At 39.0% G+C, this 26,306-nt stretch overlaps 1 protein-coding gene across 2 annotated transcripts in view; it reads right to left on the minus strand.

The window, feature by feature from the left end:
- Positions 1-26,305, minus strand: part of ACSBG1 (acyl-CoA synthetase bubblegum family member 1) — a 44,567-nt gene extending 18,262 nt beyond the window's left edge. The window contains exons 1-4 of one of the 2 annotated variants that reach the window (XM_064456720.1): positions 26,216-26,305; positions 10,040-10,122; positions 874-1,026; positions 132-220 (exon numbers count right to left, since the gene is read on the minus strand). In XM_064456720.1, coding sequence (XP_064312790.1) covers positions 132-220; positions 874-1,005 — 221 coding nt within the window. In that variant the 5' untranslated portion in view covers positions 1,006-1,026; positions 10,040-10,122; positions 26,216-26,305. Of the gene's footprint in view, positions 1-131; positions 221-873; positions 1,092-10,039; positions 10,123-19,341; positions 19,532-26,215 lie in introns of those variants that run through there. The other variant, XM_064456719.1, reaches the window with a different exon arrangement.
- Position 26,306: the final 1 nt, after the last annotated feature.

Below are 26,306 nucleotides of genomic sequence, written 5' to 3' on the forward strand. Positions count from 1 at the left end.
ACTGAACATGCTAATCAGTTACAGCACAACTTCCAAGATATGACACCATATACTGATTTGTTACATTTCCAGACCTAGTAATAGAAGAAAACCCCAACCCCCTCACAAAACCAAACCAAATAAAATCTTACCCAGCAAAAACAGCTCCAACAGCTGAGATGAACCATTCTGGAGAATTAAATCCCAGGATTGCTACGCTGTGGAATCGTTCAAGACCAAGCTTAAAAATAATAAGCATAAGGCTACATAATATAGGCACACTGCAGAGAATACCATGAAACATACATACAAATATAAACCGTGGAAAGTTTTGATTTATTTATTATTTTGGTATTGACAAGACATGTCCACACACACCTCTGTATTGATATCCATAGCAAAACCAGTATTTATCAGCAATTAACATACTCTAAACTTTTCGCTACCTTCTCCTGTGCGGTTCAGCTCTGTTGTCCAGAAAGGCCCAAAAACCAGAACTTGTCAAAATGAACAAGAGCATAATGAGTCTTACCCTCTGTTTAGAATATTTTAAAACCTGTCTTGGTCTTGCCAAATGCATGACAGCACTGCTTTCACCTATTTTTCTTTTTTTTAATCTTAAGGCTTTATGCTGAGCTTTATACTCATGCTCCAGTGAGACAGTATAACACAGAAGCTCTTCACTTCCAGTCAAGTTCCCTTGACAGCAGCGTTACCTCAACCATAACCAATTCTCATCATTATTTCAAGAAAGAATATGACTGCTGATATTCAATTAATGGGAAAAGCCTCTTATATTGTGTTCTGAGGTTTTTTTGTTTGTTCATGTTTTGTTTTGGTTTTTTAAAGGAGACAAAAGGAGAAAAAGGATTTGGTTTTGTTTCCTATACCTACCTTCAAGAAGCTCTTGGCCGCTTTCCTGGAGAGGCAATAATATTCTGAAAAGGTTATCTTCTCCCACTTCCCATTCTTTTTGCTGGCCAAAGCATTAAAGGATCCATATTTTTCCAGGCTCTCCTTGAACATCTGATGAACCGTTATGGGTGTCTGCGGACATGAGTTATCTATTCTCAGTCTGACTCTGCCATCAGCAAAGGAAGTCCACAGAGACTCTGGGAAGTAAAAGCATTGTCACCAAGGTATTCTATCATTGAAAAATACCCTGTGACTGTGTAGCAAAAGACAAGAGGATTGAATAAAGACTGCAGGACTAAGCACAACTCTGGCACTTCCCACCCATTGAGAGAAGGGCTTTCCAGTTTTAGAACTGTCAAATAAGCCACGTAGAAAGAGAAATCTTTATTTCTTACCCTTTATGCTGCATCTTGAATACAAGTGCCACCATACAGAATTATGTTTATCTTCTGTGTGTTACAGGCACACCACCAATTCCAGAGAATCTGTTTGCTGATGCTCAGCCCTGCACATCCCACTATCCCTTGAGCTAATGGAGTAGCTGGTGAATCAGAAGGCGACAGAGATCTGAAAGATCTGAAACTTCTGCCCCTGTTCAGCATCCAAGCTCCTTTTAATTGTCATAACTCTCTCCTCCCTCCTTCCCCTCCAGCCATGCTCCTTCACCCTGCTCCTGGTTCCCCACTACTTCCCACAGTTTTTTTTCCTTGGCCATCTGCCCTTTGTTCTAGTATGTATATCTACTCCTGTCTTACCCTATTTCCACAACATCTTTCACCACCTTCTGCTCTTGCCTTCCACACCCTGTCTTTCTACCATCCACTTTCCCCCCCCCCCCTGTATTTTTCCACCCCTTCCTTGACAGGACGCAGACAGAGCACCAACTAATGTCACTTGGCCCTCACCACTGGTGCAGTCCCTGGCATTCACAAGAAGTAACTGTCACAAAAGAGTCTACTTGGCTCTTGCAAACACAGAAAGAAGCACGCTGTGAGTATAAATACACTCCTTAGAAAATCTACGGGTTAGTAAGTTGGCAAAATTTAGGTGAATTCTCACAAGGAAGACCAAAAAAACCCCACTCATGACTCCCCTGTCAAACAGTTCCCATACTTCTGAACAAAATAATATAACATTTGAAGAACAACATTGTTTTCCTTAGATTTACTTTCATAAATGAAGAAATATTTTTAGCAGAAACATAAAAAAAATATATATTCTACAGAGAACAGGTGGAAAATTTCAGACCAAAGAACTTAAGTTCATCAAATTTAAAAGTAACAGAAAATACAACTTTTTGAAATTTCTGATACAAGTTAATAAGCACAATTGTCTTTTACTACACTTATGGAAAGCAAACACTGTAAAGAAAGCTCAGCAAGTATCTCTACTCTTTCCCGGTGCCTCTCTGGCTGAAAAAAAGCAGTTCTGGAGCATTCAAAAGTACAACATGCTTCACATCCTTCTCAAATGCTATTCCTCCTGTTGCTTCACAAAGGGCCTGGAAACTACCTCTCTGAGCATTTCTAGCAATATATGAACACATCAGCCATAGCTGGATCCATATGAGAGTTTTAGAACACACTTGCAGCCTCCCTCAAGTCAGGTTTGCAAACTGCACAGACAACCAGAAGGACAGCAAGCTATTATAAGCTCACAAATATACATAAAAAGCCCCCAAACCAACTTTCTCTTGCAGCAAAAAAATTCATTACTTAGCTGTGTAGAAAAGATCATTCATAATCAGCTGATAAAGTACAACTCCTAAACTGAAAAATAACAAAAGCAGTCTAGTTTGCTGCCACTATTCTGTGAAACTATATCTGAAGATTTCACTGCCCCATGCTATATCCTAGCATATACAGAGTATTTTGGCAAAATTAAAAATCACCTTTCTACATGTTCTCACGTAAGAGGATAAAAACCCTGGTGCAGAAAAGTAAACTGAGCAGTCAAAGCCGTGATGTGTTTCAATTCAGGATTAATCTTCCTGACTTACATTACGTACCATTCATGTTACTCAGCGTCTCGCTTTTGTTCTCTTGGCAAACAGAAAGTAATAATGACAGCAATAAACACAAATAAAGCTGCTTAAATTCCACATGCCTTCATTTTCTCATGTGTAAATTGCATATAATGATTTTCAAAACATAGGTGTGGAGCTTTACTTAGGTCAGTGGAAGAAGGGCATCACAAATCCAGTTTAGGAAACAAGTAGCTATGAAAGATCCTGGGTAACTGTCATGGTTCATCCCCAGTTGGCAACTAAACACCACGCAGCCACTCACTCCCTCCCCCTACCTCTGTGGGATGGGGGAGAGAACTGGAAGAGCAAAAGAAAAAAAAAAAACCAAACTTGTGGGTTGAGATAAGAACAGTTTAATAATAAAAATAAAAGAATAATGATAATAATGACTCTGATAATAAGAACAATAATTATAATGAAATAAAATTAAAAAGGGAAAAAGGGGAAAAAGCCAAAACACAAACGATACAACCACTCACCACCCACTGAACGATGCTGCTGGTCCCTGAGCCGCGATTGCTGCCTCCCTGCCCTGGCCAGCTCCTCCCAGTTGACATACTGGGCATGATGTTACATGATATGGAATATCCCTTTGGCCGGTTTGAATCAGCTCTCTTAGCTGTGCCCCCTCCCCTCCCAGCTTCGTGTGCACCTGGCAGAGCATGGGAAGCTGGAAAAGTCCTTGACTAGTATAAGCACTACCCAGCAACAACTAAAACATCAGTGTGTCATCAACATTATTTTCATACTAAGTCAAAAACACAGCACTGTGCCAGCTATGCCTGTGAAGAAAATTAACTCTACGCCAGCTAAAACCATGACAGTATCCAGCTGTTGTTCCATACGATTTACATAATGCTCAGGTCCCATACATATACAACCATAGTAGTGACGATATACAACATTATATAGCAATTAACAGCATACCATTCAGTTCATTGACTGTTTTCACCTCAAATCAAATCCCCTTGAGGCACACACTGGACTCCTCCATCCTCCCGCATCACCCACCAAGTGCACCCAGGTGCTTGAGCAAATGCAATCCCACAAATGGGTTTGCCTTTGCCTGAGGCAGGAAGAACCCAAACTGTTTTCGCCAGCATATTTTTAATGTGCACTACAGGGACTTTGTCCCCTTCCACAGTATGTAGGATTTCTGACTGGGCAGGGCCAGCTCACTTGACAGATCCCCTAGTGTTGACTAACCAGGTGGCCTTTGCTAAATGTGTATCCCAGTGCTTGAATGGTCCACCCCTGATCGTTCTCAGTGATACACCCACCCAATGCCGTGCTCTTTGGCCCAAGCTGCAATGAGCTTGTTTTGGAAATGAGTCCCATTGTCTGACTCAATTCTCTCTGGGGTGCCATGTTGCCACAGGACTTGTTTTTCGAGACCCAGGATAGTGTTCCGGGCAGCGGCGTGGGGCATGGGATATGTTTCCAGCCAGCCAGTCGTTGCTTCCACCATTGCAAGCACATGGCGCTTGCCTTGGCAGGTTTGTGGGAGTGTGATATAGTCCATTTGCCAGGCCTCCCCATATTTATATTTCAGCCATCGTCCCCCGTACCACAGAGGCTTTACCCACTTCGCTTGCTTGACTGCAGCACATGTTTCACATTCACGGATGACCTGTGCAATAGCGTCCATAGTCAAGTCCACCCCTCGATCACGAGCACATCTGTATGTTGCATCTCTCCCTTGATGGCCTGAGGTGTCGTGGACCCACTGAGCTAGAATTAATTCGCCTTTATGTTGCCAGTCCAGATCCACCTCAGCCACTTCAATCTTGGCAGCCTGATCTACCTGCTGGTTGCTCCGATGTTCTTCAGTGGCCCGACTCGTGGGGACGTGAGTATCCACATGACGTACTTTCACAACCAGGTTCTCTACCTGGGCAGCAATATCTTGCCACAATGTGGCAGCCCAGATGGTTTTACCTCTGTGCTGCCAGTTGTTTTGCTTCCATTGCTGTAACCACCCCCACAGGGCATTTGCCACCATCCAGGAGTCAGTACAGAGATAGAGCACTGGCCACTTTTCCTGTTCAGCAATGTCTAAGGCCAGCTGGATGGCCTTTACCTCTGCAAACTGGCTCGATTCACCTTCTTCTTCAGCAGTTTCTGTGACTTGTCGTGTAGGACTCCATACAGCAGCCTTCCATCTCCGGTGCTTTCCCACAAGGTGACAGGACCCATCAGTGAACAGGGTACACTGCTTTTCATCTTCTGACAGTTTGTTGTACAGTGGGGCTTCTTCAGCACGTGTCACCTCCTCCTCTGGTGGTATTTCAAAATCTTTGCCTTCTGGCCAGTCCACAATCACTTCCAAGGTTCCTGGGTGACTGGGATTTCCTACTCGAGCCCGCTGGGTGATCAGTGCAACCCATTTACTCCATGTAGCGTCAGTTGCATGGTGTGTAGAGGGGATGTTTCCTTTGAACATCCAGCCCAGCACTGGCAGTCGGGGTGCCAGGAGCAACTGTGCCTCAGTACCAACCACTTCTGAAGCAGCTCGAACCCATTCATATGCTGCCAATATCTCTTCTTCAGTTGGAGTATAGCAGACTCCAAAACCCTAGGGGTTGACATTGAGTGTCCCCTGGTGCTTTCTGCCAGAGGCTCCAGGTAGGGCCATTTGATGATTGTCAAATTTGCTCTAACAACGAGCGAAGGTATTCAGCTCTTTGCTGGAATAATTTCTGACAACAGTCATCATCCCAGATTCCATAGCTATGATGCCATCACATTCTGTTGACCATACAAATACATCATTCCTCCTCTCACCCATTATTTTATAGTTTTTTTTCCAAGACATCTGTGGCCCTGAAAGCTTAACTTTTTAGTAAAAGGTGGAGCTCAGTACACACAGGTTGGAGCCTGAGAGCTTGGCATTTGTATCAAACTTCCCCTTGTGCCAATGAACAGATTAAACAAAAGTACAGAAGTTCTGAATTTCAAGTGAACCTGAATGGATCAGCCTGAATACATAGTGATTCTTTAAAAAAAAAAATACAGAGACCAGCTTCCTGTTGCTTGCCTTGCCACAGTGCAGGAGAAGGGTCTTCTGCTATAGTATCAATTTTCCACAATAAGCATGTAACTTTTAACTCTCCAACATAAAAGATTGAATAAATAGCATTAATATTTTTAAATTAGCCAAAACACACACAAATATTTCAGTTCATGGAAACTTGTACGTTTTCCTTTGGAGGAAAAGTGAACATTTATAAATTGCAGTAAAATATACTGCTCCTCACATGAATTAAACTACTGCCAATGTGGATAAGAGAAATAAGATATCCTCCGAAGATTGCCTCTACCAAGTGACGTGGAGGGAGTGGTGCATCAGGACAAGTACAAAATAAGCTTCCTAACAATACCGACGCTTCTAAAACTGATTATGATGCACCAAAATGGAAGCATGTGAAGGGTGTAATCAGGAGGAAACATCACTGAAACATTGCCCAGGCATGCAGGAATGGAAAGTCATAACTCACTTGGAACTGAAATTGGCAAGTGATATGAAAAGCCACAAGAAGGGCTTCTACAGGTACACTGGTAGCCAAAAAGAGAACCAAGGATATAATGGGCAACTTAATGACATAGGTCATGAAAAGGGCTGATGTACTCAGTGCCTTCTTCACCTTGGTGTTTACTGGGTTTCTGTGCCTAGTGGCAGGTGATAAGTTTTACCTACAACAGCAGAGGAAGATCAAAGTAGGGACCACGTACGCAAACTGGACACATACAAAAATGTCAGTGGGCCCAGATGGGATGCTTCAGACACTGAGTACACTGAGAGACCAGGCCAAAGCCATTGCAAGGCTGCTCTCCATCATCTTTGAAAAAGCATGGCAATCTGCTAAGGTCCCCAAGACAGGAAAAAGGCAAATGTCACACTTGTCTTCAAAAAGGGGAAGAAAGTAGATTCAAATAATGAAGGTCGATCAGAGTCACCTCAGTCTGTGGAAACGCTATAGAACAAACTCTCCTAGAAACTGTTTTGAGCTATAAAATGGTGACTGAGACCAGCCAGAATGGACAAGGCTTTATTTGACCTTGGTAAACCCAACCCAACTGCCTTCCATGATGAAATGACTTGCTCAGAGATCGGGAAAGCAGTGGCATGTTGTTACCTTTAACAAAGTCTCCCCCGTTCTCCAGCATTCTTGGAAGGTTTGGACCTGATGGAATTAGAATAACAAGTGGATAAAAAAAAAAAAGCAGGATAATTAGTCTTTGAGAACAGTGGTCAACATTTCTAAGTCTAGCTAGCAGTCAATTACAAGTGACATTCTTCAGGGGTTAGTCCTGAGAACGATACTGTTTAATGACTGCATTATTGTCTCAGACAGTAGAATGCACCCTCACCAGCTTCAAAGATGACAACTTGTGGAATTGGCCAACATGCCAAAAGGCAGGGCTGCCATTCAGATGTATCTTGGCAAACTGGAGGAATGGCTGACATAAAATTCAAAGCTTGACAAGAGTGGACATAAGTCTTGCACTTGGGATAGGACACCCCATGCAACAGCACAGACTGGATGCCAGCTGGCTCAGCAGAAAAAACCTTGTGGTTCCTGGGGGACAAGTTGAATTCAAGTCAGCAGTATGTTGTGGTGGAGATAAAGGCTAACCACATCGTAGGCTTCATTAGCAAGATTATAGCCAGCAGACCAAGGAAAGCGATTATTTCCCTGTACTCAGCACTCATGAGGGTACACTTGAAGCAGTGTGCTTTGGAAGCCCCAGTGCAAGAGAGAGATCCTGACAAAGTGAAGCAGGCCCAGAAGAGGGACTCCCAGGTGGTCAGGTACATGGAGCACACCATGTATGAGAAGCCCTTAAAGAAGATGGGTTTCTTCAATCTGGAGAAGACTAACTGCAGTCTGCCACAGACTGACCGGGGGTGCTATAAGGAAGACATTCTTCTCAGAGGCACACAGCAGAAGAACAAGAGGCAACTGACATGAGCTGCATCAAGGAAGATTCTTGCTACATAAAGAAAATTAATTTCACAATGCAGGTGACTCAGCCTAAGAAAGAGACTGAGAGGTTGTAGAATCTCCATCCTTGGAGGTTTTCAGAACTCAGCTGAACAAAGCCATGAGCCCTCCCATACACAGAAAGCTGGACTAGTTGTCCTCCAGTGGTCTTTTCCAACATAAAGTATTTTTCATTATTATTCCATCAGTATAAAACCAGCATGAATGAGTTCTGTCTTAACTTTACATTGCTAGATCTACGTCAGACCCCGTTATCAGAAAAGCCACTGGTCCTGGTACATCTGTGGTACCTCTGCAGTAAACCAACCTGCTATAAAAATAGTTCTTCTATGATTCTATGATTTTAAGTCAATATAATGCCACCTGCCAACAGTGAGGTTACTCTGGATTTACATATGCATTAGAAAACCCAAAATCTGGCCTGGTTCCACAGGAATGAGCTTCTGTACATTGGTGGAAAAGAATGGGGAAAAAAATTCTGGAACAACCCAGAGTCCTCATTAGGCAAATTTACTCCTGAGGTTGCAGAACATATCAATTATAAAATGAGAAAACAGTTCTGCTCAACTAGGAAACATCAGAATCTCCTTTTCTCTTGATCTACAAAACAGACCCACTGCAACTAGACACTGAGCTTCCTTCTCCAAAGAGATTTTTGGGAGAAGTTTTTGACATTCAGTCCTCACTTTACCACTCAGCATCTGCATGGCTGTGTGATGTTTCCAAGTCAAACACTGCTTCTCATTTAAATGGACAACAAGTAGTGCCACAGATTCCCAAAGTCAAACAAAAGACGAAGGCTAACTTAAATTGTAAGCTCCTGACTCATCAACTTAGAAACACACCTAAACTCAAATAAAGGAACTGCTTAATTAAAATGGATGGGGTGTGACTTGCATTTGCAGGAAAATTATGACGGAACAGCTTCTAGCCTGAGTTGTTCACCTCACCCTTCTTCCAGAGGCTGTGGTCACCTCTGCAGGAGTGGCTGAACAGCATGTGCATTCCTTCCTGAGCACTGTGGTTTACAGCCCAGCGTATTACTCTAAACTGCAGCCAGCGGCAACCTCTGGGAGAGAAGCAGGGTAGATAGCTGACAGCAGTAACCAGTGTCCCAGATAAATTCTTACAAAAATAGGTCAGAGCCTTCACACAAGCACACAAGCAAGTATTCTGCAGAATCACAACCTCAATAATAATCTACGTATACAATGTGAGTCTCAAATAGGTCAATAAAATACCCTGAATTTGAAAACAGAAATTATTTATCACCTTTATCCATTCAAATGTATTTCCTGCTTACTGAAAAACAAAATGCAAATGGCTAGCAGTTCAATTCTTGGAAAGAAACCTAATGCATATCAAAGAATTACCTTTTTAAAAATAAATATATATATATGCACACAGGTATATATTCATACATATATGTAAAGTCTGCATGTGAGATTCCTACATAGGTCTGTTATTTCTTAAAAATCCACTTGCAGTCATTGCTTCAATTGTCTCATAGAACAAACATTCCCTGTTTAAATGAGCAAATTTAGATACCAGTAGCAGCCTCACCAAGGCAACAGGGCTGCAAACCTTCTAAAGAACCTTGGAAACTTCTGCTAGTAAACTTCATTTAAGCCACATGGTAGCACAACTAGGTTAATTTACCACTGCAACTGATTTAAAATTACAGTAATATGATATGCTACAGTGCAACACAGAACTGACCAAAGTATAGATATTCCTTTACAGCCTCCAGTTACTAAAGTATGCCAAATCCTCAATAGTTGACAGCCAGTAAGCAGGCTATGATGCCAAAGGTAACACAAGAATAGGTATGATTTTCCATGGGATCAGGCTATTTTTCACTTTTATCTAGTAATCACCTCAAATACAGGCAAAGACTGGGAAAAAACACTGAATTCATGCATTGTTACAGAAAGCTCCTGAAAATTTTTCAGTTGCCCTGATTCACTTCAGTTTAATTTTATTTTTGACTGCCTCTCATTATCCCAGCCCTGAAAAACTGTCAATCATAACTTGCTAGAATAGACACAAAAATTACAGTAAAAAAAATCTAAAAAGAGCTCAAAATTCCAAGGATCATCTTCTACATGCTTACCTGCTGGCTCTATGCTTTCATCTTGGGTCTCCTCCAAATGAGGCAGCAAATCTCTGCAGACAGTCTGTGCATCTGTAAAGGTTCTAAAAGAAAATATACTTACTAAAATGTTATTCAGGAGTGCTAGTAGGATCCACTATAATCAACATACAATAAATCCAAGGGAAAACAAAAACACAGCTTGCAAGCATTTAGAAATACCAACAGGAGAAAAGAGAAAGCTCAGTGGAACAAAGAACATTTTGCCTCTGTTGCAAACTCCACTAGAATCTGGTTAAACAGGGAAATATATTCACTCTAAGGATGACATTTGTATTTCATGCAGTGGACCTACGGTATCAACATCATGGTATATAACAGATGGAGACACTAATTTTGAATCTCGACAGAGAGGCCATGAACCGTGCAAATATGAAGAATGAACTATCAACCTTAACTTTGATCATATTGCTACTGTACTAATATCACAATACCTAGTAAATTGTCACTGTTGATACCTGTTGAAGCTCTGAGGTTAGGGTTTTTTCATTGTTGTTTGGGTTTTTTTTAAGCCTAGGAAAAGAAGATTTAGCTCCTAAAAATAATAATAAAGTTTCCCAAAAACTTCACCAAAGCCACAAATTATCATTATCACATGGATTAAATTAACCTTTCTTGGCTTAAATTAACCAAAGTTTAAATCACAGATGATACAAACTCAAAACCAGAAAGTCTCTAAGGTAACAGACTGCAAAGGATTGTATGCACAAAAAAATCTAAACAATAAGCATTTAGAAATTACTGACTGCATACAGCAATGCACTGAAGCTGTGCATCTCTGTATTCACATCTGTGTAATGTGAATAGCAGCATTCACATTTTTTAAATTTAGCTGACTTCATTTAAGAGAACAAGGAGCAGGGATCAGCAGCCTTCAGAGGCCAAGAACAGGTCTGGATTACCTTCATTCCCTCTCAAGAGGTACAACTGAAGCGTCCTGAGTGAAGCTTAGGAAGTCCTTCCCCTCCACAGTGTAAAAAATTAACTAAAAATGTAGAAAAAGAAAGTCCAAAACAATGCCCATCCCAGCTTTCAAATAAATAACTAACTACTTCGAAAGCAGGTTTTTCACACAGCAGTGTTAGCTAGCAAACAGTAGGACCAAACATTATTTCCTATCTCATATTAACTACATTTTGTAGAATACCTACATGTGGGGCACTCCTATAATTTATTATTGTTATTCACAATTAAATCATACTTGAAGAAAGCCTTAACCAAGCTAGATCCCCTAACAAGAATTTAGCAGATGATGTAATTCACCCATCAGAAGTGACAACTGCAGTTCATTTCCTCCCTTGCTACTCCTATGCTGCAGAGCTCCATGTCGTCTTAGAGCAGAGGTACAGGTCACAAAAGCAGCTGAAGGAAAATGAGGAGTCATCACTAACATTGCCTGCAAGGACATTTTCTCTCGTATTAATGGTATAATGGGACAAAACATGAAAGGGCTTGTCTGATAAGCTGAGAGTTGTGCTCTGGAAACAGTCACTGGCTTGGTGAAGGTGGATGTTGATGAGAAACTGACTAATTGAAATACAGAGGGGGATTATACTGTATTTTGAAAGGTAAGTCAGTGTTTGACATATGGGAAAACAATTACTTACAATGAAGTAGGATAGCAAGGACAGAACGATGGACCAGAAAAACATATTTGGGAATAAAACCAAAACATCTAGATAATTTCAACACGTGTTTGCCTGCCATCTCAAAGCACTTAATGGTTCTTGAAATTTTTCCTATTTTAAAGAAAAACTACAGTTGATGTTTAGAAATCTAGTGCAATCTTTTCCTTTAAATACCTTTTGAATACTGATTTTTAATTATTTTACAAAACAAATAAAACAGTCAAAAGATAACTGAACATTACTCCTGCCAAAAGTTAACAGCAAAAAAGCCCTCAAAAGAGAACAGATCTGACTGGTAATATATCAGATGAGCCTCCTGTGAGGCTACTCAAAGCTTTTAATAATAATCATTAATGACTTTTCCCAGATGAAAATCTCTTTAGCTTGCTTTATTCTCATCCGAGTGTTATAGGATACTGCTTCAGTTTATATTAAGTTTCCTTAATAGAAAAGTAATCAACCAACAAGTCTGAACTTCTGGACTTGCTCCGGTAATGCTTCAACATTCAAAGTTGCATTCAAAGTGTGCAAAGTAGTTGTTACTTGGCTCTATGGACTAAGCAATCAATTTGAGAGTTGGGGGTTTTTTGCCCTGAAAGTACAATTAAGAAATCTTCCATCAACAATTTATGTATCTATTCAGAACAATCCCTTCTGAGTAAAAGAATATATTTTAATGTTGTTACTTTTAGCTTTTGTTCGAAGTTATTCCTTTAAAAATTAAGTAAAGATCCAAGAATGGTTATGTGATCTGGAATTATTCAAGTAAGACTGAACTGGGCAGAATTTGGTGGGACTTCTTGATCAAGTGCTTACTGAGCATACTGCAGCAAGGAGAAAACACGCTGCAGAATTACGGTTTGGTGGTGAGATACCCAGCAAAACTAAAAAGCTTTGGAAATCTGGCCTTCGGCTGCTAAATTTGTTATTATGGTTGAGGTTCTGCATAAATTATTTAATGTTGATAGTGTGTGAACAGCATGTTCCAAAATCCAATGACCAATTCAAAAGGGGATTTCCTACATCTGACTTTTGTGTTAAATAAAAAAAGTTTATGATCCAAAGGTAACATGCAAAAACCTCTACAAAGCACACACAGAGGATTTAATAGTAGACATCACTTTAGCAAGCCCATTAGAACAATTAGAACTTGAGTTCATGTTACACAACATTGTCCAGCTAGAACTAAATAAAGCACACTTCTGTATAACTGCATTAGTAGGAGTGGGTTTTGAATGACAGTATTTCCTGATGTAATTTGGGATTTAATTTCAAGGTACCATTCTATCAAACATGACCTCATCTGCTGCCTGAATTCAATGCATGCACACACACCCTTCACCCGAGAAGGAGGCACAGCATGCTCAGGCTGACTGGCTTATCCAGAGTTTTGGGGCAAATCCTAACATAGCATAACTTGCTTGCAGCTACCACCGCTACTCTGTGCCAGTTAAGTGTTATATTACACTGAAGCTGTTTTCACACATCATGCCAACCTAAAAAGCAAGAACTTGAACATTCTCTAATTGGATTATCAAAGGTGACATTTCCTTTCCTTCTTTTTTTACAGGATTGTAACAGCTCTGGTGAGATTTATCTTTGCAAACCAGTAGACGTAATGCATCTGTGACCAATACTATAACAGTAAAATAATGACTGTTTTAACTGACAGCCCCTACTACTGGTAATGATTCACAAGAAGCAAAGCATCCAATCTGAATTTGCTGGCATAGCAATTACTTTTTTTTAACCAATTGGGAACCAATTAATACAGTACCATTTCTTATTTTAACTGCAGAAACTAAATGTAACAGCTAAATCTCTCCACTTTCATCATTATGAAATGGTGGTGCTCCTTTGCTCAAGTTACACATTAGAAAAACTGGTTTTTGTGTTACCATAATAATACTGAGTATCTGGTTAATGGCACTAGTTACTACTTTCCATAATTTTTCAGTTTCAAGGGACTTTGGAATTGGCCTTTTCCTTCCACAGGCCCTCTGTTTTCTTCTCTGGCAACTGGAATTTCTGCTTACATCTCATATTCTAGGTCAAATAAAGTCAGAGGTTTGCTGTCCTCTAAATTATCTCCTCATAGTAAAATCTTGTGAAAATACTAAGAATAAAACTGAAAAGAATCCACAAAGTCAGTCTTTAATATTATAATGAACCAATGATTTCTACAGAGATGTTGTTGTACGGAAATTCTCACTTGAATAAGCCTCACAGAATGTGTTTATTGTCCTGTATAATTAGGTTAAAATCTTTTCTCTCAAATTTTAAAACTATGAACTTTATGTTGTAGAGTTCAATATATTTTGGCCTTAATTCTGCAGAGTGATTTCTAAGATCACAAACTGCACCAACAAAATATGAACACTGTTATGCAGCAGTCATATTATCATGAGATTTAAGAGGAAGCTATTCGTTAAGCTGACTGTGTATAGTGGCAAATAAAGACATCTCTCATTCTTTTTGTATTCCTGTTCAATCCTATCACTATCGTTCAACTCCTGTGGCTTCATCAAGGTTAAATTCTTACCAGTTCACTTTTTACAGGTGTTATTAGAATTTAAAAAAAAATAAACCAGCTTTCTACAAACTTGCAAAAATAAGCAGTTTATCAAATAATGACACATGTATACTGTTAATATATTATTCAGTACAAGGTATTCCTTTAGACTGCAGGATATTTACTCATAACCCTTTATATACGTGTAGCAAGTCAAAATACTGAAAGCGTGGAAATCACATTCACAGCTGTTCACAAAAAAAAAAAAGATGTAAACATCTTTTTGCGATTAAACCAGTCAATAGCTCAGGTTATACATTCATTCAGAGTACCCTACCTTAGCTGCCAGACTTATGCTGTCTGAATTAATGATGAAGCTACCATCTCCTCCTCCCTTTCCTGGTATTTCTAATGCAGCTGCTTCTCCCATTACACAGCTTCTCCACTCTCAACTTGTTCCTGGATAATGTTGTACCATATGTGTGGATTCACCATAGAGTAAAAATATTTTTATTGATTAACTTTTTTCTGGTTTAATGTATGGGAAACATTCTCTGTTGAAGATACTGCATCCATATATTATCAGATAGGTTGAGATTAACACGATGCCTAATTTCAGAAGAAAAGTATGTTCAAGATGCAGGACTGGCTATAGTCAACCATGTTACTGCAGTCCTGTATGCTTAACTTCCAAGGCTTTATTATAAACCACTGCATGACTTTGGTGTTCTTTCATTCCTTCAAAATAAATTATCGTGCAGATTGTCTACAACAAAGAACATAGCCAATAATGAGGGAATGCTCAGTTACAGTGTCTGCTGAGTGCATACAATTTCTCTGTCACATATTTTTCCCAAAAAGCAATCCGTTTAGCTTCTCCTGGGAATGCTGTCATAGCACTGCTTCCAGACTCAATGGCTCTCGGGAAGGCTCACTTGTGTTTTGCCCACACTGTGATGACCCAAAGCAGTGCAAGTCCTTCATCTGCTGCGCTGTTCCTCTGAGCATATCATTTACTGGCTTGCCCACCAGGCTACTTTGAAGTGGCAGTAAGCATGTTACTACACATTTCTTATAACGCAGTCTCCACCTTATAATTAAACTCCTCTCTCTGCTTGCCCAAAGAAATATTTTGTAATATGCAGGTGTTTATCTTAAGAAGCAAGGTCTGCAAATCCCTGTTTGTACAAGTACTTTTTCCTCAAATGCTTTTGTTGAATCGTCTTTCCTAACTATTAAATATGAATCTTGTTTAATACACAAAAAATAGGCCGAACTGGAAAATATGCATTTTTTCCAAGGCAGAAGTTCATAAATTTTGTTTTAATCTTTCCCTCCCTGCATCTCCTGACAATGACTTGGTGAATTTTCACCTCTAAACTACTGCAGCTTGGCTGTTTGATTATTTAAGCAATCCATAATAAAGTAGATGAAAAAAATCCTTCTTCCAATCAGTGTGCGTCTTTTGCCACTTCATTCATTGTGACAAGTGTCCTAAATATTTACCTCTGTTCTAAGAATGTCCTAAGCTTTTGTTCCATGTTGTCCAGGACATCCCAGCTATATACATTCCACATTAGAGCTGCTTTTGGTAGTGTGTCTTGGGTCTACATCTGCACATTCCAAAGTACTTCTCATCAGGTGTTAGGCATTTTCAAGAGCTCACTGGGGCATTTGAATTCAAGATGGAATTATTAAGTAATCATCTGAAAATCATTCTGGCAGCAAAAAGCAATAGCTTAAATTACCTATGGGTACCTCTGAAAATGTTACTGATTCTGGCATTTTGCCTAGAAACGTCAGAAAGTAAATATCTTCATCTGGATCCCATTCATGCGTAATCCTTTCCCAATTCCCCATGCATCCTGCAAGTGCTGAATCCAATATTTTAAAACAGAGTTCTGGGGAGAGGTTGTAGCAGGGAGTATAACACAATAAATTGAGAATCACAGATCTGTCCTAGATGAAGAAAATAAAGTCACTTTGACTTAAATCAACACAGCAACGTAGTACCAAAGCTTTGATAGCTCAGCAGCTAAATAAAAATCTGTGACCAGCACATAAATAGAGAAGTAGCAAATACTACATACATCCCAGGCTCTGAGGAGCTGTGAATTCTTACCTAAGACATTTTTAAAGATGTCTTCTCATTTTCTACAGCATAAGGGAAAAAAAAAAAACCACAGTAATGACACATAACATCAGTTGTTTTTGTATTACAGGTAAAATTCTTCCTATATTAAGAAGCAAAGTAGAGAATCACAAAAAGTCCTTGTGGTCTTTTACAGGGACACTGTTGTCTATTATGACTGGGCATATTATTTACTAATTACTCCTCCATTCAAATTAGGGCAAAATTATAATACATTCCTTATTCGTTCTATTTAAAATTTCCTTTTGTCCTTGAAGAACAGGTTAAATTTAGGTTTTAATTGGTTTTCATGCCCTCATGAGACTTAAAAAGGGGGCCACAAATCAGCCCAGATACACTCCCACTCTTGCAAAAGGGGTCAGCTGATCTGACAATCAGTCTGCTTTTCATAGTGCACAAGAAACCAGTCTTGCTCAAATCACTTATATAGCTTCTTCCCACACAAAGGTTTATTTAAAAGCAAGACAAATGCTTAATAAAGAAAAAAGTACTAAAGATAAAGTTAACAGCTGAGACCTATTTCACCATATAACACATTTGGCACACACTTTCTAGTAAAACCTATCTCTTTACTTGTGAAAAATAAAAACTACAGTATTTTGTTCGGACTAAATATCCTCAAATATCAGTCCATTTATTTTGGTGAGCAGACCAGTTCTACAGATAGCTGAGAACTATGTGGGTGAATGGGAAGGAATGAACAATGTATCCCGCCTTTTTTTGTATCCCCTGCATCCCACCCCCCCAAAAAAAAAAAAAAAAAAAAGCTCTATTCACCAGTTGGAGTATACTACAACCCTTCACTGACCTTGGTACAGATTTTCTGGCTCTGTTGTCCCTTCCACAGCAAAAACCCAGACCTGAACCTCTCTATGGCTATCTGCAGGGAGTGCAGCTAAGTTAGGTCAGACAGAACTCATTATTTCACCTCTTCCTCATTTTTTAGGTCACATTGATTCAATTTCAGCCTTATAGAAGGTCCTTTTTTCCTCTTTCCATTTTGCTAAAATTTTCTTTTCTTTGACTAGCCCTTTCTATGTGGAATCCTACTTCCAGCATACAAAAAAAGGTATACAAAGTTTGCTACCTAACTTCGAACCACACCAGGTAAACAACACAACTTAACAGCACAACATGCACTGACTTCCTCAAAAAACTAACAAAGTAGTATTTATGCCAAGAACTTTGAACGCATCAAAAGTATTTGGAGTTCTAGTCCCTGTGATAGTCTTTCAACATAAATTCAGAAACAAGCCAAATGCTAAACAACTTTCTAATACAGGAAGCTTAATTTTCCTCTTTGCAGTGGGTGCAAACCACTATATATTTTTAAATTCTCTTTTAATATTTTTTTTATAATAAAGAAAACATGGGAACGTTTTTTTTTTTTGCTTAGGCATGTCACAAATAGAAGCATGCATGGAGTAATATAGAGGCATTATTACTAATTTAGCAAAATTCAAACTTTCATGAGTCAGTGTGTACAGATGCCTATACTAATCAGAAGTCAAATACTGTTTTATGATCTTTGGACAGATGAAACAAAAAAATTACAATTCTAGTATTAACTGCATTAGGACTCCAGAATCAACAACAACAAAACATTCAAAAGGTTTCAAAGATTTCTTAAACTTTTTTCTTTTCCGAAAGGATTAAGTCTACAGTTTGCTCCTAATGATGCTTATCCAGGATTACAAAGCCCAGAAGAAACCATTATGATAAAAATGATCCCAACAACCATTTACATGAAAGGGACAAGCAAATCTTCCAAGTGACATAACATGAAAGTTGTTACTTAAACAAAGTTGAAGGTAGATTTAACTAAAGAGAAAAGTGTCTCCTGATATAGACTAGTTCAGCCTCTGGGAATGGATAATTAGTATTCAGCAATATTGACAATCTTGTAATAATCAGAAGATACAGTATCTCCTGTGAGATGGTTTGTTCTATTCTTAAAATAGGTATTTCCACAAACCTGGAAATGGGGAGCTTTCTCTACCCAAATATATCATTCCAGTGACAGAGTAAAAGGAAAAAGAAAGTGTTTTTCCCTTTTGTGCTGCTTAGTACAAAAAGAAGACAGCAGCCAGCAGGGCTATCTTACATGTAAGGTGGTAATATAGACCCTAAACCAGTCAATGCTCTAAGATACAGGTTACCTGGTTAAATTCTGTTGCCTTTGATGGGAAGACAATGCTCAACCACAAAGGCAAATTATCATCAAAGGATTATTCCCCCAAATTCAGGAGGGAAGAGAGACCTACTTCCATAACTGCAGCTAAGGTATTTTTGACACTCCATTCAAAGTAGATTATAAGCATTATAATATGTGCAGAGAAACCAGTACAGAACTTCTAGAGTCTTCAGTGTTTTTCTTACCATCAGACACACAGGAAGGGATGGTAAAGGAGCACTGGTTTTTTTTCTTGACTATCTGAAATTTGCTATTTTCTGGTACTTGAGAATGCCTATAATCTCACCATATGGTTGAAAAGCCATTAATCATCTAATTTACTGAAGCACAAGAGTCTAGTAGTTTACCAGTATTTTTGCTAGCATTCCATGTTTCTGCTAAGCTGTGAGCTGCTCAGCCACAGGGAGCTAAGCGTACCTCTTACAAACTGCTATACACAAACTCTTGCCAGGCCCACAAGCCCCTGTGCTATGAAATGAACACTATACAACTAGATATATGCAAACAAGATACAAGCAACATAGTCCATACTGAACGATGCTATTAAGTTTAATGCCAAACTAGAAATTAGCATAGGAGAACAAATGCATTTAGAATCTTAATTACAATTGTCTCTCATGCTAGCCTCAAAAGATACACCTTATTCTGCATTAGATAGCAGAGAGAGACACCACTAGGCAGACAAGATTCTTGTGGATCTGTGAAGCAGTAGAAGACAAACTTACATTGTAAAAAATTGGTAAATCAGTTTTAAAATAAATATTTAAGCTACTTTACCCATTTTCATAGCTTTCTGAAATATTCATTGCATTTTCATCTTTTAATTTTTTCCTAAGAGTCTCTCCACTGTTAGGCATGCTGACAAACCCTCTAAAGCTGGTCACAAATATGCTGAAGAACTGTGTGGGTCAGGCATAAATAAGCTGCTTAGACAGCTGAAGAAACCAATAGTAACTGGTTATTTGTTAAAAAAACCAACACATAATACAAGAGGAGGAGACTACAGCTACAAAAGCTATTTCTTTCTGATTTTAACATGCTTGAAATGTCGCAGTGCTTGTGAGCTGCTTCCTGCTAAACTTTCCTTTTAATTCAGTTTTCTTTAATTATCCATGAGAAGAATTTTAATGAGTCTACAGTGCTTTAAGATGCAAATCTTTTCTTTTGCCAAGATTTTAAACAAATTTGTTCACAGAAGTTGAAGCAATTCTAGTTTTATTAACTTTACTTTCAAAAGAGCACTCAGTGAAGTTATTTTCTTAAAGAAAAGGCTGATGAATTACATTAGGAAATGCCTTCAAGTCAATTATACCTAGGAAACCCAGTACTGCAACAGCCAAGCACCTCCTCCAGCAGCACAATTGTACCAGGACTTCATCGACTTCACAAACCAGGCCTATCACATACTGTAGAAGTTTCTACACGTGACTAAACAAATTACTTCCCAGGATGTAAGAAGGTCTAGTTTAAGTACTTAGGCTACTTCTATACTAGTCAAAAAAAAAGATCCAGGGAATGGCTCAAGCCACCCACTGTGAGCACCTTCCCTGGGATGTTTTGGTATGTGCGAACTGGAATTTCCCTACACCAGGGGATAACTCAGGCCAGGGGCTGTTACTGGGAGATGATGTTAATAACTACCCTGTCTGGAGGAGTTAGTTCTCCAAAACTCGTACTTTCAGCAAATAAACAGAAAACCTCCAATATACATCTCTTCTATACACACTATGTTTAGAAAGGATTTTTTTGTTTAAGGAAAATTATATGGAAACCAAAACTAACTGATGGTTAGAAAATTATTTTGATGCAATCAAGGATTCTCTGATGCTAAATCACTCCCCTAGTAACATAAGTGGCTGCAGGGCAGCCAGGCTGTGAAGCAAGGGGAATTTATCTGGGGGGACTGGTAGAGAAGAGCTGCTTTTGGACTGTGCGTTGTTTGACTATAACAAAAGACTCACATGACTGTGCTAAACTAAGTTTCCTGCAATTGCCAGCTACAAACAGTCTTGTCACTTTAACATAGGCTTATGAACATCATGCTGTAAGGAACATGGAATTTGCCCCTGTAGTTCTGGTACAACATTTCTAGGTATTCTTAAAGTTTCAAGTAATAAATCCTAACAGATGAGGCTTGCAACTTATGTAGAGTTCAGTAAGGACTGATCTTCATCTTCAAATGATTTTTACATGCTGCGGTTCACATGATGCTATGGTCATTTTCTTTTATGCCTATATCTACCTGCATGCAACTTGCAATAGACTCAGACTGAATTTTTGCAGTGGGGTGGGCTGCTTTTTCCAGCTACATGTTAAGATTTCTGGGCACTGACAGGCTCACAAAGCTATGAAGGAAATTAAGAGGCAAATAAAGCTCACGTACTGCTGACGTCTTTTGTGCTACAATTATGATTTTCATGAATTAGTGATGGATACTTAAAGACACTGTCACTACACACTTGCACAGTCACAAGATCCCAAACAGAAATATTAGAGAGGCCAAAACAAAGCGATGTTGTTACTAAGGTTAGTAATCAACAGAACCTCAACACACAGATCAGCCCCAGCGTGGGTGGAGTGTATGACACCCCTTCAATGTTTGGGACAGGTTTAATTCACAATGCTACTATGGCAACATGAAACTGCCCACAGCCGTGCACTTCCTCATTTCTTTACTTGTAATACAAGAATGTTTATGTTTTGCCATAAAACTTGTATTTATTTAAAAACGAATGCAGGAGTGTATGAAGTATATTAATTCTATATGCTCCTTGCTGTTCATCCCAATTAGTTTAAGCAGATTGCTGAGTCATGTAACAAAATAACTGTGTGATTAGAGGTTTGGGGTTTTTTTCCCTCCAGTCGTGGAACTGGTAACAAACATCTTAGTGTAAAACAATGCTTTTTTGTACAAGCATGATGTTAAATTGGCTGTCCTATTGTTATTCCAGACTTCCAGCACTGAGTCTAAAACAAAAAAAACCACCTCACCCCACAACAACCACCAGCAAAACATTAACCTTTACAGTTTCTATTTCAAAGGCTTTGTTACATTTGTTTAGAAAAATGGCACCACTTGTTATCTTTTTTTTTTTTCTCTCTCATTATTTCAAATCAGTCTTCTTAACAGCCTGGCAGTTTTTCAACTTGCTACTAATTGCAGCCCTGTTTTGCTATGTTCCTGAATGGCTGTTAACTGCATTTACTGTGATTATATACAGCTTTCACACACAATACATTCACACTTTTTTTTTTTTTTAACTTAGTTTCTCATAAAATTAAGGATTTAATTTTGGCCTCTAAAACATTTTGGCTGAAATAAAAATATAATCAACTCCACAGCTGTTCTTAAACAAGAGGAGGTTTCAGGGTTTAAGCAAAATTCTAAATCCAAACATGTCTTCAAACATTGCTGTGGCTAAACCTCCATTAAGTCTTAGTAAACAAATGAGTCTCAATGCATACCTTAAAAATCAACAAATTTACTCTAGCTTGGGCCAAGGAGAAGATGCTGAGGGCAGATTCCATAATGGAAAGCCCCAGGCAAGCAATGCCTTTTTCAACTCATGTATGCTTTTTATACTAATTCATCTCTAATGAAGGAATTCAGATTAGAAAAAGGACAACTTTTACCCCTACCTGTTTCTCCTTATACTTGCAGAACTGAAGAGAATTTATCCATGCTCAAATCAGCATCTCTAGGCAAAAACAAGACTACCTCATGTACATTCATCAGGTGAAGCAGTTTATTCCCCAAAACACTTTGCTATCCAAACGCGTAACCAGCTGCACACATATTTCACAAACTTTCCAATAGCAATCTCTGTAAAAATGTCTTCTCTCGTTGACCATGCCACAGCAACAGGGATTTCATTTTGCTTTTCTGAACAATGTATTCTGCTTCCTAGGGAACTGTTCCACAACAGTACAAACAGAGTAGTTTGTGCAAAGCTTCTGGATCTGAGTGCCAATAATAAAAGCATCTTAGGTTTGCCTGTAACCACCTGTTTGTACTAATTAAGGAAGAGAATCAAAAGGGGGAAAAAAGTAGCTGCGAATGCACATCTGGAGAAAGAGGCAGCTGTTTCCGAGCAACTGGAGGGAGGCAGAACATCCTGTGAGGTCAAACCAACAGCTGGTTTGAGGACAGGCACAGTTAGAAATAATTTTGCTGCTTCTTTCTGAGGAAAAGATTGTTTTAGACTCAAAAGTAAGTAGCTTGCATTTTCACATTTACCTATAGGTGTTCATTTATCCCATCATATTTGCAGTCAAATTTTATACGTGCCCAAACCACTTAAGAGATACCCAGCCTTTAACCAGTCAAAACTGTACTATGAAAACAGGTCTTACTCCTTCTGTATTACTAGCAATTAAAATTAATTACTACAGATTGTTACACACTTTAATTAAAACTTGCCTCAGAAAAATCCTCTAAAGACGCTAGTCACTCACTATACACTGCCCTAAGATAGCTCAAAACAAATGCCATCACTTAAATTTTCTTACAGATTCAGATCTTTTACTTTCCATCGCAGGCAAAAAGATATTCCTAACAGCTTGTTTCTGTACAAAACATGCTTTTCAGATATTAATTATGGGGAAAAAGTTCCAGTACCATTAAAGGCCCATTACATGAAAATGTTATACTTTAAATAGCCTTTTCAAGTATATTTTAAATAAGACCAAAAATCACAGGTTAAAAAATATTATTTAAAGGGTCTTTTCCTAACAGCTTTGTAGAAATTGATACCTGTTCAGGTTTGAATGCTGAAACACCAAGAAAGGTCTCCTGTGATTCTGGTTTCACCTTCCGGAGGTACTACTAAAGCTCTTGATGCAAATTTAGTGTGACTGAAAACATACACAAGTTTCAAGCCCTCAGATTCCTGTTTTTTTTTTTCAGGCGTTTGTAATGAAAGTTATTCTTGGAACTTCTTTACAAAAATCAAGGGTGCTGCAGGAAGCTGCAATTCAGCAGATTGTACTCTTACCTGTGTCTCCAGGATGCTGCTTCTAATAACAGCTACACAGTTTAGAAGACATAATTAATGAGACATGGTAATATGGCCAGATGAAAGATGGAAATGCAAACAAGGAAATTCTATGAGTATTTCATACAGCAGAGATTAAAAGATAAATGCATAATTCATGTAGCATATAAAGATGCTGTGTGCTCCCAAGGCCAGGTTGGAGGCAGTGTTTTGACTCCTGTTTTCGGCTAACACTGGGAATACCTATTTTGGAACCGAAGGTGGAGTCCTCTGGTGGTTAAATGAAGCAGGCAGTACGATCTAATTATTCTCTACTCCCTGTCCAGTCCTGCCTGCTTGCAGAGAACGGAAATTCTCTGCTTGTTTTTGTGTTTACACCTACAGGCAAATTTGATACTGTGCAAGTAAAAAGTAACAAGGTGATTCATAACATTACATGCAGCAGGACGGAAAGAATAGTAAAAGATATCAGCTGTTCGTCTGAGAAACGGGTTAGAAACAACCACAGACCTAAGGAGGTAAGTCATGTGGCAAAAGAAACAATTGAGCATATGGACACTATCACCAGGTTGGCTGAGTGAAGGAACCACCGAGAAATATGTCTGCGTGTCTAAAGGCTGTATTACATTTATGAATAATTCTGACAAATTAGATGAGTAAAATCAGCTGCTGAGAATCTCAACTCTATTCCATAAATACCATATTGATAAGTAGGAAATGTTTTGCTTCAGACACCTAAAGAAGTACTGTATTCCCTTTAATTATCAGGATGACTGCGGTTCTCAGACTAGAATGATGCAGGAGTTGCAGGTGGTGATGCAAAGAATACCAATGGACTGAGATCTCTCCTATTTTTCTAATCCAGAACACCAGCCCTTACTACTTTTCCCACTAATTCTTTAAATAAATAAGGAGCTTGGTTGTACCAGCTGGAACTAAAGATAGAAACCCCCCCAAATATTTAATATTAAAGCAAATAGAACCTGATAGTTCCCTCTACTAAAATGGAAGGAAAGTAAACAAATCAGGAGGCTCAATCCTCTAAGTTTTTGTCTGTTACTACTAGTAGCAACTGTTACTAGTAAGAAACCACCCACAAGTCTGAGTTCATATTATATTTACCAATATCTACGTACACCTACATGAGAATTACTAGTCACAAAAACAATATACTGTTCCTTTACAACGTACTATAAATTGATATTTGAATTTCAATTCACAATGCTTTGAAAGCCTCTCATCTGCTGTAGCATTCAGCTACTGGAAAGCTATTAACAAACTTATTTCTTCTTAAACAAGAAGTTTGTCTTCAGGACTATGGAATTACAGCTTATTTATCTTTAAGGTGAAGACCATTACTAGAACAAACTGGGTTTTCTCCCTTAAAAAAGGGGATATATAGCTCTCAGCCTACAAGTTTAGAGTAATTTACTATAGTTATTTTAGAAAATAATTTCTGTATTTGTCGATATAACTTCCCAACTTGTAAAACACAGATTTACATGTTCAGCTACTGATAATTATGCTTAGAGAAAATAATAGTTATCAACATTGATTTCTTTCTTGTGGTTTGAACAGTTCCTTTCATTGATATTTTGGGGTTTTATTTCCTGTAGGTGAGCTCCTCCTCCTTTAGTAAGTCTACATGCTTAATATAGGCCTAAGTACACAAAAAACAGATTGCATTAATTCAATCTTCTAATAGCACTTATCTGAAATACAGTAAGAAGTTCATTATAATGCCACTAAAGCTTTAAACCATCATAATTTTTCATTCAGCACCCACGTTGCTGGTTTTTCCCTTCTTCTCCATTTTCCTCAGTTAGACGACACAACAGGATTCTTTTCTTCACAGTCATCCTAACATTTTACCTGTACTAGAGCTGACAAAGTGCTGCATCTTTAGGTTATCATAACCACAGGACGTGTTCTTGTTTTATAAGACTGCCTCCAGGAATAAAGAACTTTTTCCTGGAATAAAAACAACCTGTAAGCGTTTCTACTCATCTTGAGTTTGAATGAAATCTGTTCTTACTTTACACAGCTTTTCTGCACTTTTTACTTGTGATTTTCAGTATTGTCATCTTCTATGAAAACATGCTTTTACTCAGCTCCCACACCAGTACCAGTTACCTCCTTTTACGTAGGCGGTAAATAATTAATTGGAGACCTTCAGTTGCCTGGAGAAAGATTAAAACTAACCCAGCTTTTTAGCCCACCCTCGGCAGGCCAGCTTTGGGAAAGAGCAGGTAACAAACGAATACAGGGCGGGGACACACCAGCAGCTCAATTAATCTTAAAACGCCCAGAATACCGAGGAAAGAAACATCAGAAATCCAAGAGATTAACAGGAACAACTTCCGATACGCAGCCAGCGCTCGCTTCCCATGAGCGTGGAAACTTGCACGAGGATGTTTGTCAGACCCTCCCGAGACCAGCTGTGAACTAATAAGTTTTACAGGAAAGAAAAAGAGGAAATGGCCCCGAGCCCCCAACCCAGAAGACTACCGTAAAGCCATACTTTAATGACCCAAAACCCTGATACCTGCCGGAAAGAAGCCGCCTACCTCGAGGGGCGGACAAAAAACAACCCTCCCCGTCCCGCCTCAGCCCTCCTGGAGAGGTGGGCAGAGTAAGGCTCCGCCCCCCGCACGTACCGGTGGTGACGTCACGCGCGGGAATTCTAGACCGTTCCAGGGCCGTGACGTAGGGCGGCGTCATTCCAGAAGATTCGGCCGGTGACCATAT

Source organism: Phalacrocorax carbo, chromosome 7 (assembly GCF_963921805.1).
Source record: "Phalacrocorax carbo chromosome 7, bPhaCar2.1, whole genome shotgun sequence".
In the NCBI taxonomy this organism is placed as follows: Eukaryota; Metazoa; Chordata; class Aves; order Suliformes; family Phalacrocoracidae; genus Phalacrocorax; species Phalacrocorax carbo.